The sequence below is a fragment of the Lissotriton helveticus genome, chromosome 11, assembly GCF_964261635.1.
Source record: "Lissotriton helveticus chromosome 11, aLisHel1.1, whole genome shotgun sequence".
NCBI lineage: Eukaryota > Metazoa > Chordata > Amphibia > Caudata > Salamandridae > Lissotriton > Lissotriton helveticus.
Window position 1 is genome coordinate 1,007,124,294 of NC_136072.1, and position 21,919 is coordinate 1,007,146,212.

General features: G+C 45.3%; 1 protein-coding gene across 3 annotated transcripts in view; it reads right to left on the reverse strand.

Moving 5' to 3' along the window:
- Nucleotides 1–21,919, reverse strand: part of DAO (D-amino acid oxidase) — a 219,542-nt gene that overhangs the window by 38,325 nt on the left and 159,298 nt on the right. For all 3 annotated transcript variants that reach the window (XR_013602555.1, XM_078667401.1, XM_078667400.1), the window contains exons 6-8: nt 15,865–15,919; nt 12,376–12,480; nt 8,061–8,143 (exon numbers count right to left, since the gene is read on the reverse strand). Coding sequence is in view for 2 of the 3 variants with exons in the window: in XM_078667401.1 (XP_078523527.1) it covers nt 8,061–8,143; nt 12,376–12,480; nt 15,865–15,919 (243 nt within the window). In the remaining variant the exon portion in view is untranslated. The remainder of the gene's footprint in view (nt 1–8,060; nt 8,144–12,375; nt 12,481–15,864; nt 15,920–21,919) is intronic.

The window sequence follows — 21,919 nt, forward strand, 5'->3', positions numbered from 1 at the left end:
AGCGAGGAACGAAATGATCCAGTCCAATGCTTTTCCTTGAATTCCGATGTTTCTGAGGCGTTGTATCAGGGTGCTATGGCAGACTGTGTCGAAGGCTGCGGAGAGGTCAAGGAGGATAAGGGCGACTGTGTCTCCGTTGTCCAGAAGTGTTCGAATGTCGTCTGTTGCTGCGATGAGGGCGGTCTCGGTGCTGTGTTTGGCTCGGAAGCCAGACTGTGAGGAGTCGAGTGATTTGTTAGTTTCGAGGAAGGTGGCGAGCTGATTGTTAATGGCTTTCTCAATGACTTTGGCAGGGAATGGGAGGAGCGAGATGGGCCGGTAGTTTTTGAGTTCGGTGGGGTCAGCTGTGGGTTTCTTCAGGAGGGCGCTGAGTTCGGCGTGTTTCCAGCTATCTGGGAATGTGGTGGAGTTGAGGGAGTAGTTGATGACATCTCGGAGATGGGGTGCGATAATGGAGTCTGCTTTGTTGAAGATGTGATGGGGACATGGGTCTGTAGGGGATCCTGAGTGGATGGAGTTCATCAGGCGAATGGTCTCTTCTGTGGTGATTGGGTTCCATTCGAGAAGGATATTCGGAGGAGGTAACGGTTCGGAGGTGGGTGGGGTGGATTGGTTTGCAGGTGTGTTGTCAAAGCTGTTATGGATGTCGGCGATTTTGTCATGAAAGAATGAGGCAAGGGAGTCGCAGAGGGCTTGAGAGGGGGTGATGTCGTTAGAGCTGGCGGTGGGGTTGGTGAATTCTTTGATGATGTTGAAAAGTTCCTTGCTGTTGTGGGCGTTGTTGTCTAGTCGGTCTTTGAGTGCTGATTTCTTGGCTGTTCGGATTAGTTGGTGGTGTTTGCGGGTGGCGTTTTTGAAGGCGGCTTGGGTGATAGTGTTTGGTTCTGTTTTCCAAGTTTTCTCAAGGGAACGACAGAGCTTCTTGGATTTCTTAAGGTCATCGTTGAACCAGGGGGCGTTCTTGCTGCCTTGCTTGGTTTGATGTTTTTTCAAGGGTGCTAAATTGTCGGCGGTTTGGGTTAACCATTGTGTGAGGTTGATGGCGGCTTCGTTAGGGTTCGTTGAATAGGCAGGGTTTTTTTGAAGAAGCGATGTTGAGATCTGGTCGATGGTTATTTTGTTCCAATTTCTCCGCAGAGTTGGTTGAGGGTGGTTGAGGGTCGAGGTCTTGTTGTAAATAAAGTGGATGCAGCTGTGGTCCGTCCAGTGGAGGGGTGTAGTATGAGTGAAGGAGATGTGCTTGCTGGAAGTGAAGATAGGGTCGAGTGTGTGTCCTGCATAGTGTGTGGGGGTGTTAACAAGTTGTTTGAGTCCGAGATTGGCGAGATTGTCCAGAAGGGTGGTGGTGTTGCTGTCGTTGCTCTTTTCCAGATGGAAATTGAGGTCTCCCAGTAGAATGTATTCTTCTGAAGGGAGGGCGTGTGGGGTGATAAAGTCAGTGATGTCTTCGCTGAATTTTGTACGGGGTCCTGGTGGCCTGTAGAGGAGGGTGCCCCTAAGTGTTGTCTTGGGGTCGGTGTGGATCTGAAAGTGAAGGTGTTCGGCGATAGCGAGGTTGTCGTCTGAGCTGGTTGAGACGCGGATGGTGTTCTTGTGGACGATGGCGATGCCTCCTCCTGTTTGGATAGGCGGTCCTTATGGATGATCTTCTAGCCGTCCGGGATGGCTATGGTGATGTCTGGAGCTGAAGAGGCATTCATCCATGTTTCTGTTAGGAAGACGATGTCCGGCGAGATGGTGTCGAGTAGATTCCAAAGGTCGATGGCGTGTTTGTGAATCGAGCGGGTGTTGAGAAGGATGCAATTTAGGTGGTTGGTGTTGGCTCTCTGTTTGGTGTTTGTGGATTTGGTTTGGGATTTGACGCAGGTAAATTTGCAGGAGTGGCAGGTGAAGGGTCCATGGGTGTGTCCTGGTGCTGCTTGGGTGCAGTTAGTGAGTCGGTCGGGGTAGAGTGCCAACAGGGAGGAGGCGTCGTATGTAATGCGGGGAGGATGGGTGAAGCGGGGACCAGGGGGTCTGGCTCTGGGCGCGGTCCAGGCGCAGGCGGGCGTAGACGGGCTTACCTTTGGCGCACCTTCGGCGCGCATGGGGCGCGTCCGCTGCGCGTGAACGCTGCGCGATAGAGCATCTGTCATAAGAGGATAGTGGGAGGGGAGGGGGGCGGGAGGGTCAGCTGGGAGGCGGGAGCGGGGAGGAGACACGGGCTAGGGGTGGACACAACAACAACAACAACAACAACAAAATGGTTTCCCAAATATAAGACGAAACGGGGCACAGCCGAGGACCGGCAATCACAACAATATAGAAATGAAAACAGTATCAGGCTACGCTAATGAGTTCAAACAAAGCAGCGCAAACGTGAACAAAAGCAAGCAGCTTGTTCAATTTTGAATCCCCAACAGGCTGGCTATGTAAATATTAATTTGTCAATGCGGCCAGGAAGGGCGCTGATAGCGCTTAGAGGCAACGATACCAGGCGCTGAGGGAGTGCGCTCGATCACGGGTCCAGCAGGGTAGCAGGCAGCAATGAGGTATGTAATCTGGCAGCAGGCGTGGGAGCGTGGGTGAGTGACCGCTTCGGGGCAAGCCCAGGTGGTCACAGCGCTAGGAGGCGAGGAGGGACGAACTTACTCTGTCTGTGGGCGGGAGGGTCAGCTGGGAGGCGGGAGCGGGGAGGAGACACGGGCTAGGGGTGGACACAACAACAACAACAAAATGGTTTCCCAAATATAAGACGAAACGGGGCACAGCCGAGGACCGGCAATCACAACAATATAGAAATGAAAACAGTATCAGGCTACGCTAATGAGGTCAAACAAAGCAGCGCAAACGTGAACAAAAGCAAGCAGCTTGTTCAATTTTGAATCCCCAACAGGCTGGCTATGTAAATATTAATTTGTCAATGCGGCGCAGGAAGGGCGCTGATAGCGCTTAGAGGCAACGATACCAGGCGCTGAGGGAGTGCGCTCGATCACGGGTCCAGCAGGGTAGCAGGCAGCAATGAGGTATGTAATCTGGCAGCAGGCGTGGGAGCGTGGGTGAGTGACCGCTTCGGGGCAAGCCCAGGTGGTCACAGCGCTAGGAGGCGAGGAGGGACGAACTTACTCTGTCTGTGGGCGGGAGGGTCAGCTGGGAGGCGGGAGCGGGGAGGAGACACGGGCTAGGGGTGGACACAACAACAACAACAAAATGGTTTCCCAAATATAAGACGAAACGGGGCACAGCCGAGGACCGGCAATCACAACAATATAGAAATGAAAACAGTATCAGGCTACGCTAATGAGTTCAAACAAAGCAGCGCAAACGTGAACAAAAGCAAGCAGCTTGTTCAATTTTGAATCCCCAACAGGCTGGCTATGTAAATATTATTTTGTCAATGCGGCGCAGGAAGGGCGCTAATAGCGCTTAGAGGCAACGATACCAGGCGCTGAGGGAGTGCGCTCGATCACGGGTCCAGCAGGGTAGCAGGCAGCAATGAGGTATGTAATCTGGCAGCAGGCGTGGGAGCGTGGGTGAGTGAAATACCATAGGAGGGGGTTTTACATTGTGCACTGACTAAGAATGAGGTCAGCAATGAGCTCAATGGCACTTTCATTCCAAAAGGAACTTTAAGAGGTGTCAGAGTTCACACAACAGTAGACATATTCCTATACCTACGACTAAAGGCGGCCCAAAAGGCAGCAAACAAGCACTCACCAGACAATTATCCTATTGGAGAATCTGTTTATGACACAGTCAACAAAAAGACTTATCTAGACTGTATAGAGAGATGCAGGTGAACGCACCTAGGTGCCACTCTGCAGCTAAATGGGCAGACCACATTTAACCACCATGCAGGGGAAGTTCTGCTTCAAAATGAGAGGTGCACTTTCACATAATCTTAGATTGCACCTCATACATTTCCCATACCTGCACACACACTGCTACACTCGTGTCAATGCATCAAATTGAAGTACAGAAGGACGCAAGCTGTTCCCAATGATGTGCGACTGAGGTTGACTTCACTCATGTGGCATGGTACTGTCTGAAAATAACAGTTACTGGAACACGATAGGGAAAACGTTAGCTTAAATAGTCAATCACGCCATCCGACAAGCCATCATGATAGACTTGCTCAGTTATTTCAAAAACTGCACCCCGGCATGTCGCTATAACGATCGCCACACTGATAGCTAAGGGGAGGGTGGCAATGCACTGGGAACCAGGTCCCCCAACAGCTACCAAGGATTGGCTGCGTAATATGGCCTGCTGCAGAGAGCAATTAGACACCTATTGAGAACTCATGCTACCCAAATATAGGCCGAAAGACATATGGGGCCCCCCTGCAGTCCTATTTTATCCATGCAGGGCTAGGTCCGAAGAAGGGGAGGATGCCTGCAACAACAATACAGCATTACCACTGGAAAAACACAAATGCCAACCCCTCCATGGTCCAACTCCAAAACTGGCTGCACTTCCCAGACACTTGCTAAAGCTACAACAACCGCTACCATTAGGAGCACTATGATGCCCAACAAGATCAACAGATCAAAGCTGCTGTGCATGACTATGTTATTAATTCAATATGAGCACATGCAATATAAGGTGATTTTGTTTTAATCAATGTATATTAAGGGCACTGTTTCTGTGGGATTCGGTTTTGCATGTAACCTGCAAAGTTGTAACTCAATCAAAAAACCATGGTATGGTTGGGGTCACCAACTTTGTTAAAACAAAGGGAGGGGTTTTACAACATTAACTCTCTGTTAACTTAAGTAGGACGGAATTTTGCGTTATGAAATCTGGCAAAAATATCAAAAGAGATTGGAGTCAAAAATGATTCCCAAGTTCCTTGATTTAGATACTGGAATTGGAAGAGAGCCAATGGATTGTGCACACCAAGTGTTGTTCCAAAAGGAGGTGTCCCGTCCAAAGAGGAGCACCTCTGTCTCTTCAGAGTTTAATTTCTGACAATGGGAACTCATTCAGTTGAATATTGCACTCATGCACTTGTTAAATCAAGAAGCCGCTTCTTCAAAATTGTTATTTATTGATCCCACAATTTGGATATTGCCAGGGAAGGAAACAGTGATGAAGTTTCACGATCTTATAAGCTCCGAAAAAGGAACCACATATATATTAAATATTGTGGGACTTAGTGAAGACCCTTGTGGGACACCAGAGGGTAAGATGAAAGGCTTGAAGCCAAAAAATCCCATGTTGACTGTTTGCTCACTGTCATCCAGAAAGTACTTAAAGGCAGAACTTTGGATACCTATCTCTATCAGTCGGTGTTTCAATAATGCGTGACTCACTGTGTCGAAGACTGGGGAGAGGCCTTACGGCAGCCTTACCGCCCTTGTTCAAGATGTCCCTAATCTCCTTTGAAACTGCTACCAGCACAGTTTCCCTGCTGTGAGCTTTCCTGAAGCCAAACTTGGATTTGTCCACAATACCAATCTGGTCCAAAAATGCAGAGAGAGAGGTTTTAAATGTCTTTCTAGGACTTTCACAAGCACAGGGACTCGAGATATCGACCAATAGTTCTTTTACTCTAGGGGTCTAGAGTTCAATCTTTCAGAAGAGGCACCATGGAAGCTTTTTCCATTCTGCAGAAAAGCAACCAGACTTCAAAACATCGTTCAGCAGCAAAGCCAGTGGGGCTGCAAAGAAATGGGCTAAATCTTGCAACACTTTGGTGTGGCAACGGTCAGTGGGGGCTCTGGTCTTGGGGAGAATTATTAGCTCAATCATGTGTTCAATAGAAATTGTGGGAAAGTCACAGAGAGCTGGATGGCTAAAATATAAGGGAGTGGCAGCTGGGAACGAAGGATCAGTCTCCTTGATGCGATTAAAGTTGCTGTAGACTACCCCTACTTTATTTCTAAAGTAAGTCCCCAGGTTATCACAAAGCTGTTGGGTGGGCAGTATTTTAGTAGTGACAGCGTGGGTGGAAAGGCTCTCTACTGTTTGGTAAAGTTACAGAGAAGAATTCGTGGCTGACATGATCTTTTCAGTAAAATACCCGATTTTCTCAGATTATCAAGCTCTTGTATTCTTTAAACCGTAGTTGCTATGTCATCTTTTCATCTGGAGCATAGTTACCTCTCCAAGCCCTTTCCTGACAAGGACAGCTTTTCTTTACATCCTCAAACTTGGAGGAATATGGGCTGCATGTGTAATGGTGTCACTTTTAGAAGTCACCCTTGAAAATCTTGGGGATGCAATAATGTGCCAAAGAGGGAGTCCTTCACCCTCATTCAGCTAATATCGCTTGCATCTCTAACACAGCATACTCTTGGACATAGGGATAACCTGCTCGGTTGATCTCAGGGACAATATTAAGTAGTTGTCACCTTCGGCTCCAGGCTAGTCTGAGGATGATGTCAGCCAATGAGGCCAAGATTGGTCAGGAGTCTGGATCTACACTTGAATTGGTCCCGAAGGACATTGGAGAAGGAACACTAAAGATCTGATGCAACTTTAGCTGCCGAAGGGATACACTCACCAACCAATGTAGCTCCCTCAGTGGGCAATATTTCTGCCAGAGGTTCAGTAATGGGACAGGCAAAGCTATAAGATAGACCTACTAGCAAAAGCAAGGAACTGGGACATGGCATGAGTCCCTGTTTGGATCCCGATGTCCTTTGCCCACTGACATCACCAGAAAGCTTCAAAACACCCAGTTAATGAAGTGAGTGCTCCTTGTGGATAGCTTGGTGCACATTGGTCCAAGAAGAAGACTTATTTAGTAACTGACAATCACTCTGTGAGTGAGGGGTACACACCGTGCCTAATGAGTGATTAGTCCATGGAAAAGCTGCACTCATGCTATGTTCCCTTGTGTGCTTGGAAGCCTACCTTGTTTTGCCGGCCTGGAATCTGAAAAACATCTGGGGCGTGGGGTGAGATCTTCCATGTGACTGCAACCTTCTTCTACTGCAAAGTTCAGAAATGACTAAACTGTCCAATCGTGAGGCCCTATACTCCCAGCCTGCATGCAGATGCAGACCACCAAGATGTCTAGGGTTTTAACTTGTAACAGGTGGGGCCCATTTGGAAACTCCAGGCAACAAGTCATCCACTTTATGACTGCCAGATGTTGCCTTTCATGTGACTACCATTTGAAAAAAGTTGCAGCATGTTCAAAGGCGTGGTGCATTTTTGCCCTCAATTCCAGACCACACAAGATTTCATCCAGCAGTTTTACTCATCCATCCTGTGTTTGCGAACATGCCTGTCCATCACCATTTGTCCCCCTAGCCCCGCACACTCCTACATAACCAGGAGGTAGAGAGCTAGCTCATCAGGATCAACCACAGTAGCCCCCCCTATACATAATCTTTCACTGTATGTATGGGCTCTGTGTTAGCACTGAACATTACTGTTATATTCTCTTTATTGGCTTATAAAATGCAGCCAGCACCAACTTGTGACTTCTTGGTGCTGGAAGCAAGTGATATTATACAACCACACACAACCAGAAACCCATCAGGCCTCATATCACTTCATCTGCGTTGCTTGAAATAGAAAGCATTTGAGCATTTTGGGGATGGGCAGCATGCGCGATCGTCTTTACATAGGGATGCCCTGCAAAAGGTTTCAAATTTCTTGACTGTTGCAAGCAATTTTTTCTTCCAAGGATAGTAAATAAAAGCGTAAATGGATATAGTTGAATGTTTTTTGTATTTATCTATTGTCGCATACATTGCTTAAGGCATGGTGAGTTGCCTGGACTTTGCTCATCTCGCTGTTGCAAGTCTCCTGATAAGGCCACATCACATACTTACAAAGGTTCTTACCCTGGAAGCGAGGCACAATCACGCCACACACACCAACAACAATGTGGGGACCCTGTGAACACTCCACTAGCTGCACTTAGCGTCGCTGCTATTCCCTCTCCTAACCAAAACTCAGGTTGTCTATTTGTCACTGCGTCAGAAAACATCAACAAGAGCAGCACGCACAAATTTCTTTAACTTACAAGCTTTCGGGGGAACCACTAATCCCCTTCAACAGTAAACAATGGCAGCAGCAAACGTCACTGCTTTGACACTGAAACTCCAACATGTACTTCTTACCCTGGTATAATGTACGGTGTGGTATAAATCCCCGTCTCCAGGTCATGCGTCAAGATAGAATGCTTGATCCACGGAGCAACCACCTAAAAAAGGAAACATGGAAAACACACAGTGTTTGGAATAAGGGCGAATAGAAAATAAACATGTCTTTTGTATACACCTGTCACCTTTTTCTCAAAAGAATTCACAACTATATGTTACACGTGTCCTGTTTTGCCTAACTATGGCACAGAGAATATTCCTGTGTTTTGCCCAGTTTTTAATCACTGTTTTTATACATAATCTGTCTCTAAGATTTAGAAATCCTGCCAAACCACTGAAAGGAGAACATCTAAAGGTGTATATTTGGAAGTGGCCAGATCCCATGATCTCTCTGTACCCTTAGCAATCTGATTGGCTGCAGGCTACAGCTAAAAATATGATAAGAGTATATTCCATATCACTTTACTGGCATGTTTAGGTTTCACATGAAATATGTCTTTATTTATACAAAGTAAGGGGCCTATTACGATGGAGGATTTTCCGTATCCTCTGGGCCGGCGGAAGCCACCGCCAGCCCGGAGGATGCGGAAAATCCTCTGCGGACCCACCAAAGACCCACCGCCACATTAGGATGGCTGGTGGGTCCTGGTTTCCGTCCGCCACGGTTGGCTTACAACAGCGGCAGAAAAGCTCTAATATGGTGACGGTGTCTCTCAGACACCGTCAGCCATATTAGGATGGCCTGTGAAAAATGCTTTTCCACGGAGGGTTTTCCGCCGTGGAAAAGCATGTGTAACTTCACTGCGGGGGCCCGTTGCGGGCCCCCTGGGTGAAGGGGGTGTGGGGGGTACTCATAGGGGGTACTTATGGTACCCCCCTGCATTTGTATGCAGAAATCGGCAGGCACCGCACGGTGCCTGCAGCTTTCTGCATACAAATGCAATGTATGCATTTTTACCATTGCGGCGGGTGCAGCGGTCACATCCTAATTGCACAGGAGGGAACTCCGCAGGCCATGCGGAGTTTCCCTCCTACTCTATGGTGGCGGACGGACTCAGGTCCGTCCGCCATCATAATCGGCCCCTAAGTCTTTATTATATTCTTTCATGTATGTAGTGCTTTTCTTATTTGCATCTTATTGCACAGAGCCAAAAATATCTTTACAGCAGCATTTTGGCAAGATAGGGCACATGGGGTGAAATCTATCTTTGAATCCCAGGTTATTGTGAGATGATAGTTTGATGACGGTGAATGCAAGCAATAAGTGCCCAAAATTAACACATGAAGAAATGTCTGTCCAAGATTAAATTGTGACTTACTGCAAAAACATGATGGCCTATGTTATCTATTACGTTTCATGAAAAATTTATTAATTTGCATGATTTTTCTCTACTGAGATCAAGCTTACCAGGAAGGATGTGGAGGCCACTATGCTAACTCCTGACTACTTCATAAACTCCAGGAACGTCCTGCCATGTGACATAATTTTAATCATCCAGCTAAAGATAATCTCAAAAAGACCATTGCCTCAAGATACTCGAATTGCTCATCCGATCTCATTCTTGCCTTCCTTCCTCAAGAAAAATAAGTTACTTACCTGCAGAAACACTCTTTCTGGTGGATACTCTATCTAACCACAGAATCCTCACCTCATGTATCTCCCAAGGTGCCAGACCATATCCAAAACCCTTGCAACAGCTCCTGCAAGCCAACAGGGGGCACCTTTGAACTTTGTAGCATCTTCTTCCGGGCTCCGGATATGATGACATGGATTTATATTGATTCTATAGTGTCTCCTTCCGGGCTCCGGATATGATGACTTGGATTCACATACAGGCGCCATCCCAGCACGCTGACATCAGTTTATTCATTTGCCTTTTCTGTGCCCCCTAATATAGAACAATACTGACAAATAGAAAACATTGACATTGTGTAAAATCTAACATGGAACCTCACGACTCCTAAAAGTCCATCCCACAAAACATGGAGGAGGGCAGGCTGAGAGGAATCTACAATTAGAGAGAGTATCCACCAGAAAGAGAGTTATGACAGCTCAAAATTTTTATGATCGATACTTCGAACCTCATATTCCTCACTATGCAAATTGTTACAAAACCAATGCCTTTTTCAGGGAGGTGGGCCCGAGATGTGCACTTTGCACCAGGAAGTCCAACAGGACCAAGAAGGCATAATGACCCTCCCTGTAGACCTGACACACGAGAAAGTAGCGCCTAGTGAAAGTATGTACAGATGTTCATGTGATTACTTTGCAGACAACAAAATGGGAACACCCTGGGCTAAGGTTTTAGTCATGGCCTTTGCCCTGGTGGAATGAACCCTAAGGCCCTCAGAAGGGTCCTCTCTGGATAAGGCATAATATATTTTGATGCACAGGACAATCCATCATGACACTGTCTGTTTTTGAACTGCCCTCGCTTTCTTCACATCAACATATCCAATAAAGAGCTTATCATCCACTCAGCACTCCTATCAATGTAGAGGCTTAGGGATGGCGGTGGATCCAACCGACTTAACCTCTCCTCCTTAGAGGGATGTGATGATGGAGATGCACTTCCCCACAAAGAAAGGTGACACAACTTTCAGAAGAAAGAATGCATGAGTCCTAAGCACCAGATTGTCAGGGAAGTAGGGAGGCTGGACTGAAAATGCCTGCAGCTCACTGACATGACACACAGATGTTATTGCAATGAAAAACATGGACGTCAGAGTAAGAAGCCTCAAGTTATAAATACACAGAGGCTAGAAAGAAGCACACCAGGAAAGTGATGACAAAATTGAGATCACACTGCGGCATGATGAAGGGAGCAGACGGAAACATATGTGAAAGGCCTTTAACAAAAAAAGATATCCCAGTGGGGGTATGAATAAAAAGGGCTGACGAGGCAACCGAAGAAAGGCCAGAAGGGCTGATAAGTAACCTCTTAGAGTGCCCCCAGCAAAACCTTGCCAGGTCAAATATAAAACAGACAAGAGGACATTAGATAAATTAGCCTGCAGAGGATCAACCTTCTTTTCCTCGCAGCATGATTTATTTCGTAAACAAGATCCTGAGTAGATTGGCTTTATGGAAGGCAGTGGACAGGCAGGATGACATTCACCACATCCTAAAAGATTAAAACTTCTCATCTGGTTCCACTCAATAACCTTGAGGTGTAGATTGTTGAAGCTCAAATGAAATAATTTGCCTTGCTGCTGGGACGGCAGATCCTCCCCAAGAGGAAGCTGAAGAGGAGGGCAGATGTTGAGGGTCAGCAATTCAGAGAATCAGACCCTTATGGAGCAATCTAGTGCCACCTGAATCATCTTTGCTTGTCCCAACTAACTTTCCTCAGAGTCCCCAGAATAAGTAACAGTGGTAGAAATGAATATTAGAAACAGGACTACTACTGAAAATGTCTCATAGAGACCACTAGAGAGGAAATTCGGCGGCGCAAATGATGGGACATTGGGGATTTTAGAGGTAGTGAAAAGAGCTACCAAGAGCATTCTGACCGTACGAAGATACCCCGTGCCCCCTCTGCATGCAGATGCCATTTGCGCCTGTTAAGCTCATCCTACCTGGTGTTGACCGACCCCACAAGGTGACTCACTGTATGCAGACCTTGTGAAATCCAGTCACTACCATAACCCAGTAGCCTCCAGCCAAGAAGGCATGAGGCTTCACTCTGCCCTGCTTGTTGCAGCCATATTGTCTATTAGCACCTGCATCAACCTGCCCTACATGGAAGGTAGAAGCCTCTTGAGGATCTAGGTGGACCACACGCAGCTCCAGAACACTGATGTTATTATGCCACTCCTTGGAAGACCAGAGACCCCTGATCTACAAGCCACCTAGGGAGGCATCTGACACATCAACTTAAAGTATATGTATCTGTTACCACTGACACTTCTGGGGGGAAGAATGTCCTGCCACATGTTAAGCTGGCATTCAATATCCCCGTTGGAGGTCCCGGGCCTCCTTGTAAGAGACCCAAATCTCATCTGTGAGGTATTTCCTATGCTATACCCACTCCAGGTAAAGATTTTATTGACGGTCTGCATATGACAGCGAGTCTGGGACACTAGGAGGAGGATGCAAGTTCAATAGGTTTCAGAACCATCAAGGCTGGGACAGTAGCCTTGACCCAAGAAATCAAAATCATTGCCCCAAGGTCCTGGATTTTTGCTGCAGATGCAGATTCGCTCTATGCAAATGTCTTCATTTACTGATTTATTCACGAGACCAGGATTTACTTTTCACTATGCCCATCGCTGTGCTCTTTCTACTATAGATTCCACTACCCCATTGTTTATTTCAGCCAGGACTACCAACCTTTATAATCTGTCCTCGGCCTGGCTTCAGATTTGGATCAGGCTGCAGTTCACCAGCACGCATCCCACTGCAATTTATGATCACATCAGCACCGTTTCTGTAAAGCTAAAAACAATGAGGTAAAACTCACCATATTCCTCAAAGTGTATTTGGTTTTAGCCAAACACATACATTAGCAAAACAGCAGGTCAAATAAAATACATTAAGCCAAGCAGTTACAGGTTTCCAGATACTCAATGGAAACAGCCTCACAGTTTTTGAGGAGGGGAACTGAAGAAGCGCACAACTTTTTTTATCTGTACAAACTATTCAATCATTGCTTAGAATGAAATATTGTTTTTAAATTCAACTTTAAAAACAACCTGCTGCTGGTACATCAAACTGTTCCTTAATCATGCAAAAATATAGCCGGATCGCAATTATGATAATGTGTCTCAATGTCTATGTTTTTAAGGGGCAACAACTCACAGACCCCTAAAACACAGTCACTTGCATGTGCATTAAACAGGTGTGGGTGTTTTTATTTCAACATGTCAGCCATCATTCTTTTAGTGAAGAAAACAGAAAAAAATATTAGAACATATAGATGCACCATTAGAAATATCTATGAAAGCTGATTTTACATAACGGAGATAGTCAAGCCTCTAATGAGAGCTTTGAACAGATCCCAATTTCTGCTCAACACCCATGCACCCCGGATTGGTGAAATAAAAAATATGTACTTTGTCTGATAGGACCTTATCTTTGAACTCTTATAGCAAGACAGACTCTACCTTCCTCTTTTAGCTATTTAGAGGGACTTCAGCCAAGCATGAACCCTTATTCTTGAAGGATTATAGATTTAATGTCTGAGTAGCAAATTCAGAGCCCAGAGGTGAACTTTTTGTAACAAGAAAAACAAAAAAATAAAAACAAATTACTGGTGGATACAACTGCCTTGCATTTCAAGACTGTTGGGCAGCTGAATGACCAGATCCCATGTTGGTTCAAGCTATCAATTTAATTGGTTGGGAAGTAGGCCATGTCCAAAATGGTGATACCACCGAAACTATTTTGCCTTTTTGTAAATATATCCCAATGCTATTGACAAGGGCCTTTTTGGTCATCTTAGACCCTTTCTAATAACACTTGCTTGAGGCGGGGGACAGTCTAGGATGGCATGGGAGGTGCAGGCATTGCCATTTGACCAGGGTGGTATCAGTGGCCCCAGCCTTGAGCTGTACCACCAATGAATGTAGGCACAGTGTGCGTAATTGTGGATCCATCCAGACCCACACAGGCATCGAGTTCCATGGTGCTGCACCTGTCCTCTGAACACTGCCCTGTACACCCCCGCTCGAGGGCCTGGACACTGTTGTCTGCGCTGCTGGCACGTGGAATGGACTCCGCCAAAGGTCCCCGCTAGCTGTTCTCTATTTGGAAGAGATGTCCTTGGCCAAAAAACAACTATACTCTCCTCAACAGCGCACTTGTGAATAGGTGAGCCACATGCAGTTACGGGTGATGGGCGACCTTTACCCAGGAGGCTCCTCCGTCCAACTGCAGGCCGTTCAAGCAAACGGCATGCACACCCTAGATGTTTTCCTATATTATAGGTTGTGTAGCACCTGCAGGTAAGGGTGCCAAGCTGTGTGGCCAAGAGGTGTGACGTCGCTGTAGTGACAAACTCTTTCATACAGCACTGCAATGACTGAGTGGTGCGGACGCTCCTGTCTCACTTGGAGCAGGATGAGCACTAACACCTGCCTCTATGCGGGGGCCCTATACCTGAGGCTTCCCTCCATTACTGGTGATATTCTATGTGCACTTCACAGCGCACCTGGACAGTATTTCTGATATTATAATGTAATCTCTACAGTGAGATGTGCATGAGTAATATACAAGCTTTTATTGTTATTTATGTTTAAAATGGGAATAAAAAAGTATTTTCTTTTAAAAACTACCTTGCATGTCAAAGCCAACATTTCTAGGTTCCCCTCAATACAGAGGCCTAGTTGGGATCTTAAATATGCAGACACCATTTTAAGTGGAAAGTACTTTGTTGACAGCTCTGAGAAGACAAGGGTGATTTTTATTTTCCCAATGTGGGGGCCTGGGAGTACAGCATGCATGGGGCATTAATCATATTAGGCATAGCAAACCGGCGATATCCTAAGATGCTTCATTCTAATCATCAGCAAGAGCCGGAAGTTGTCCTTAGCAATAGGACACCACAAGTGGACAACAGTGGTATACAATTCTTGGAGAACACAAAAAAGTTTGAACTTTTCAGCATTCTGAGCTGCTGATTGCTGGGATTTATGACAGAGTGTATATGTTTGTTACGGGGAATACCATGCTCTTTTTCTAAGACATACCTCGGGAGCACACTTTTTAACTCCACAGCCACTATCTCAATTCAGATCCAGTCTGAGCTAAGAATGTTTCTGCTTCCTAAACACATATCTATAAGATAGATAAACTGTTAGTCTGATGGGGCACTTCTGTGAAGACTTAGATAGTACCCATGTTTTGCAGGAGATGGCACTCCATAGGGTGAATACTGTTCCCCAGTGGTTAGATGCAGAATCTGTACATCAATCAAAATAGCATCAACCCATGGGGTACTGTAGACCTGGGCACCCTGCTAGATTCTAATGTCAAACACTGCTTACAACATGGCAAAACAAGGCAACCCCCTTAAAGGGCAGCTGCTAAGCCCTGTTACATTAAGGAATCTCTGTCGGATGGTATGGTAGGCTGTGGTGAAAAGTACCACTGAGATGCCTGCCCTTCCTACTACTGTCTTCTGCAAAGCAAATTTAAGGAGCCTTGGTTCCAAAGATGGGCAGATGCTTGACTAGGAAAGGAATGGCAAAGGAATACAACATTTTGCTTTAGCACAGTAAGAAGGATAGTTAACTGGGCCAGAATTGTCAAGTTTCTTCATATAGGGTGGTGGGTAAAGACTACCTGCTCCAAGGTGGATAGCGTGATACTTCCTTGCTAAGAGATGGTTGTTTAGGTGGGGTTATATTGTGGTGATAAATCTAAAGGTTTCAGGTAGGCACCTGGACTAAGCGGCAATTTGTGTTCGCTTTGGCTATCATGTTTAGAAGGTAGTATGCCAAGGGGGTGGGCCCAGGCATCAGAAATCCTTGCTTACCTTTTGTGTGTTGACTCTGTGCAGGATTCGATGTGTTAGAGACAGTATACAGCCGAAGAAAGTGCATTTTCATGCAAATGACAAGGTTTATCACCCATAACTGCTGTCACTGTATTGGTACTACTTGTACAATGTATTAAAGTAAGAGGTTGTTTGCATTCATGCTTTAAATCCACCCATGATAACCTTGTTTTGTTGAGCTCATCTTTTTCTGCAGACATTGTAATAAAAATGAAGATACTCTTTTACTAGTATACCTCTCCTCGACATCCCAGCTGTTTTATCAAGCTATAAGGGGGAACGTTATTTTCTGAAAATTTTCCAAAACTCAGTTTCTAACTTACTTCCTGAAATGACTCCACCTTCTTAAGAACGAATGTGACTCCCCGCTCTTTCAATCTGCAAAACAAGAGTTCTTTGTTAAAGAGATTGCGCACCATCTTACACTAATATATATCTATGAACATTACTAAACAGAGTGACTTAACAATCATATTACCTTTAATAAAAACAGTTTTGTGCTCAATATCAGGCAATGATTTCGAGTTCTGTTGACTTTTATAAAGAAATATTGTTTTCAATACTAAGACGCCTGTTAGTGGTTCCTCTTTATTATAACTTTGTCTAACTCTGGAGACCAGCATTTAAATTGACTTTACTAAATGTGTGATATTCGATGCGAACAACACTTCTCAATGTCTCCTTGTTCTCTTAATCTTGGAGAATGCTGCTAGGTACCTACTGAGTTTGTTATTGGCATTCGCTTAAGAAGTATCAGGATGGAGCAAAAGGGATGGGGATTACTACGTAACTAGTAGGCCTGCACCACTGCTATTCCTTTGTTTACTGTTTGGTGGAGAGCGGTGAACTAGCATCAAAACTCCCTCTCTCCACACATGGCATACTATTAGATGAACGAGCTCGCTTTAGACAACATACATCAGTCCTAAAACTTAAGTCAAATTTCTTAGGCTTTATGTTAAATACCTTGCAAAAGAAATTTAGAACCTATCAATAGTTCCATTGCAGCGAGATATGAGTATAAACTCCTATATTTATGTCCAAGGGAAATTCTACATAGGAGCCAGTTTCCCAGTTTACCTTCAGTTTAAATTAATGAAATATTAACTTGGATTGGCAGAGGGGGGATCCTCTTCACAAGAGGCAACCGACAGCGAGGAGGGGAGTGGATTGGATACTGCTGGGTGGGTCTGAACACGATGGGGGGCAGGAGAGTTGACCTTAGTAATATAGGCAGTAGATTTTAGTAGTGTACCCGGATTCTTCCCTCACTGTGGTATGATTCTAATTGATTTTCTCGTTTCCCCACTGTACATTTCCCTCCCGGATGCCACCCTTTGCCCTATAGGTCATTGATCATGTCAACAATATGTCTACAGATGCCGATTTGATGCCAAATGTTTCTTTCTTTTTGTGTTTTTGTATTTGTAATCTGTAAATAAAAAAAAAGTTTATAAAAAAAAATGAAATATCAACTTGGTCTGTTACCATCTCGGGATTTCATATTAGGTAGAGCAAACTAATTGTTTCTCAAAACGTTTATCCATGTGGTACAGGTAATAAAAGGAAACCATATTACACCTCTTATGTACTTGTCCAGCCCTCTTACTGGCTAATAAGAAATGGATCCAAGTTCCATTACATAAACTGGGAATTCAAACTTTAGAACACAAAATTGAGGGGTAACTTTGAAGCGGTAGGGAGGACGGTGGCAGTGTCTTCCTAACCCGCTTGGAGCTCAGTGGTAGAATTGTTGATTTTCCCTTCTAACTACTGACACTGTTAGCATACCTATGTTCTGCATGAAATTTTAAAACGCTTTTAAAATTTTTAAGTGCCTTTATTATTATTATCGCCGCATTTTTAACTGTGTGCAACCTAATATTGCTAGCTAAAATACCGATTATTAGACTTCGCTTGCTGAAGGTGTTTTGAGGTTCTCACTTACTTAAGGAAGCCTGTGCTCGTCTTTGCAGCCTGCCCGCCCCGGTCCGACTCGGTAACCAGTACCGTAGAGCGGAGGGCGGGACAGGCAGAGCCAGGGACCTCCCCCTACACAGGCGGTTAGCGCTCTAGCCTTCTGACTGTCAGGGCTATTTAGCCTTTCTATCAGAGTGAGCGCGCAGCGATCGCGCGCAGGGGAGCGCCAAAGAGTGCGCCAAAGACAAGCCTAAGAGAAGCCCGTCTGCGCCCGTCCGCGACAGGACCGGGCCAGGGGCTATGGCTCTAAATATAAGGAAAGGAAGCCACACACTCAGAAACAGGGCGAGTTATACCTCCCAAGTGCTGCATGACATAGGGGTCAACATAAAGAATACATGTAGGACTAAGGAGCACACACCCCCAGAGGGGCCTTTCTCATGCAGACAATGTTATTTTCAAGCTCTAATAGACTGTCCTTCCAGCACTATAGTACCCCCCTACATTATTCCAGAAGCCATTGTAGATACTTGACCGGTTTGGAGAAATTTGCTGTGCAATGTCAGATCTCTACCTAAACACCATACGGAGGTCTGGGATGTTATTTCCACCTACCAACCTGATCTCTGTTTTCTTACTGAGACCTGGCTTAAACCCCACTCTATCCTGGTCATTACTCTGGGGATTCCGGAAGGGTATAAGATAGTTAGAATGGATCGGCCCACCAAAGGAGGAGGGGGCATAGCCATTGTGCATAAATGCAGCATAGCCATTTCTATTTTGGATCAATATAGTAACCCTGATCTAGAAATGATGATTTTTAAGATGGGCACCTCTGCCAAGACCTCTAGGAGAGGGGCGTTAGTTTATCGCCCCCCGGGCCCCACCTAAGAGTTACCAATGCCTTAGTGGAAGTACTAGCTCCCTATGTTAACTTGGATGAAGACTTCCTACTGCTTGGAGATTGTAATATTCATAGCGAGATAAAAGATAATGTGGAAGCACAATCCCTTTTAAATGATCTTTCTCTACTTGGTCTGAAACAGTGTAATATCGGACCCACCCATCAGGCAGGGCACACTTTAGACCTGATTCTTTCTAATTCCACTCTTATCAAATGTTTCCAGCCAAAACAGGTCAGTTGGACAGATCATTTTATTCTTGAATTTTCTACACCTATACAAGATGCCTTTTTTAACCGTTCTCTGCAGATTCCGCTGCAGCGGAGACAATGGCACAAGGTATCGCAGGAAGTTTTTAAGGAGAAATATGTTGCCCCTAAATTCGAGTTCACGGATGACATTGACTCGGCCCTATGTAAATATGAACAGGCCATCCATACAGCGGTAGAGTCGATTGCTCCGCTTAAACTGTTTAAAAAACGACCTGCTCAAAAACAGGAAGCCTGGTTTTCTGAAGATCTACGGGTTCTTAAACAATCCGCCAGAAAACTTGAGAAAGCCTGGTGAGATGCCAAATGTTTCTTTCTTTTTGTGTTTTTGTATTTGTAATCTGTAAATAAAAAAAAAGTTTATAAAAAAAAATGAAATATCAACTTGGTCTGTTACCATCTCGGGATTTCATATTAGGTAGAGCAAACTAATTGTTTCTCAAAACGTTTATCCATGTGGTACAGGTAATAAAAGGAAACCATATTACACCTCTTATGTACTTGTCCAGCCCTCTTACTGGCTAATAAGAAATGGATCCAAGTTCCATTACATAAACTGGGAATTCAAACTTTAGAACACAAAATTGAGGGGTAACTTTGAAGCGGTAGGGAGGACGGTGGCAGTGTCTTCCTAACCCGCTTGGAGCTCAGTGGTAGAATTGTTGATTTTCCCTTCTAACTACTGACACTGTTAGCATACCTATGTTCTGCATGAAATTTTAAAACGCTTTTAAAATTTTTAAGTGCCTTTATTATTATTATCGCCGCATTTTTAACTGTGTGCAACCTAATATTGCTAGCTAAAATACCGATTATTAGACTTCGCTTGCTGAAGGTGTTTTGAGGTTCTCACTTACTTAAGGAAGCCTGTGCTCGTCTTTGCAGCCTGCCCGCCCCGGTCCGACTCGGTAACCAGTACCGTAGAGCGGAGGGCGGGACAGGCAGAGCCAGGGACCTCCCCCTACACGAGCGGTTAGCGCTCTAGCCTTCTGACTGTCAGGGCTATTTAGCCTTTCTATCAGAGTGAGCGCGCAGCGATCGCGCGCAGGGGAGCGCCAAAGAGTGCGCCAAAGACAAGCCTAAGAGAAGCCCGTCTGCGCCCGTCCGCGACAGGACCGGGCCAGGGGCTATGGCTCTAAATATAAGGAAAGGAAGCCACACACTCAGAAACAGGGCGAGTTATACCTCCCAAGTGCTGCATGACATAGGGGTCAACATAAAGAATACATGTAGGACTAAGGAGCACACACCCCCAGAGGGGCCTTTCTCATGCAGACAATGTTATTTTCAAGCTCTAATAGACTGTCCTTCCAGCACTATAGTACCCCCCTACATTATTCCAGAAGCCATTGTAGATACTTGACCGGTTTGGAGAAATTTGCTGTGCAATGTCAGATCTCTACCTAAACACCATACGGAGGTCTGGGATGTTATTTCCACCTACCAACCTGATCTCTGTTTTCTTACTGAGACCTGGCTTAAACCCCACTCTATCCTGGTCATTACTCTGGGGATTCCGGAAGGGTATAAGATAGTTAGAATGGATCGGCCCACCAAAGGAGGAGGGGGCATAGCCATTGTGCATAAATGCAGCATAGCCATTTCTATTTTGGATCAATATAGTAACCCTGATCTAGAAATGATGATTTTTAAGATGGGCACCTCTGCCAAGACCTCTAGGAGAGGGGCGTTAGTTTATCGCCCCCCGGGCCCCACCTAAGAGTTACCAATGCCTTAGTGGAAGTACTAGCTCCCTATGTTAACTTGGATGAAGACTTCCTACTGCTTGGAGATTGTAATATTCATAGCGAGATAAAAGATAATGTGGAAGCACAATCCCTTTTAAATGATCTTTCTCTACTTGGTCTGAAACAGTGTAATATCGGACCCACCCATCAGGCAGGGCACACTTTAGACCTGATTCTTTCTAATTCCACTCTTATCAAATGTTTCCAGCCAAAACAGGTCAGTTGGACAGATCATTTTATTCTTGAATTTTCTACACCTATACAAGATGCCTTTTTTAACCGTTCTCTGCAGATTCCGCTGCAGCGGAGACAATGGCACAAGGTATCGCAGGAAGTTTTTAAGGAGAAATATGTTGCCCCTAAATTCGAGTTCACGGATGACATTGACTCGGCCCTATGTAAATATGAACAGGCCATCCATACAGCGGTAGAGTCGATTGCTCCGCTTAAACTGTTTAAAAAACGACCTGCTCAAAAACAGGAAGCCTGGTTTTCTGAAGATCTACGGGTTCTTAAACAATCCGCCAGAAAACTTGAGAAAGCCTGGAGAACGTCACATCTAGAAGCGGACAAATCTAGATATCAGATAGCACTGAGCAGTTACCATAAAGCCATCAAAGTTGCTTGTAAGAATCACATTACTTCGCAACTCAGAGGCAGGCAATGCTCCTAAAGCACTATACCAGATTTTAAACACCTTTCTGAAACCTGTGGCATGTGAAAGTATAGATGTATCGTCACAACAACTGTGTGACGACATCACAGGCTTTTTTACTGAGAAGATTGACAATATTTATGGGAAAATCTTGGCGTCCAATCCATCAATAGACCCATGTATTGTCTCTTCACGGGTGATAGGAGGTGCTGATCAGCTCACTCTTTCCACATTCCCCAAGATAACTTTGACGGAAGTGGAGGGTTGATTGACCACATAAAAAGCGGAAACCCGTCCGATCAGATCCCTGCTCGAATCATGGGTGTAGTAGGCAGAGTGCTGGGTCCTGAGATCCAGAGCCATGTCAATCTCTCGCTTGACACGGGTTGTGTTCCTCGGGAGTGGAAAAAAGCCTTGGTCAGACCCATTAGGAAGAACACCTCTGTCCCGTGGACTAATCTGTCCAATCTCAGACCCATCTCCCTGCTCCCTTTTTTGGGTAAGCTCATCGAAAAGCATGTAAACAAACATCTCTCCAACTTCCATGAACAATCTGGAAGTTTGGATCCCTCTCAGTCTGGTTTTAGGCCGAATTATAGTACTGAATCGGCCCTGCTGTCGATAACAGACGATCTCCGCATTGTCGTGTATTTCTATAGGTTCTGAATCAGTCCCCCTATTCCTGACCCTATTCTGGTTAAACTAACTATCAAGTTAACTAACAGTCAGCCCATGAGGCAAGAAAAGCCCCCATGATGCAGATACCGTTATCTGACGCAGTCACACTACGGCACAGGAACGTGTTATCTGATTAGGTCATAACGCTTGAGATCTAATTAGACAAAGCGACATTCCTCCAGCCCCTGATAAGGCATACGACGTTC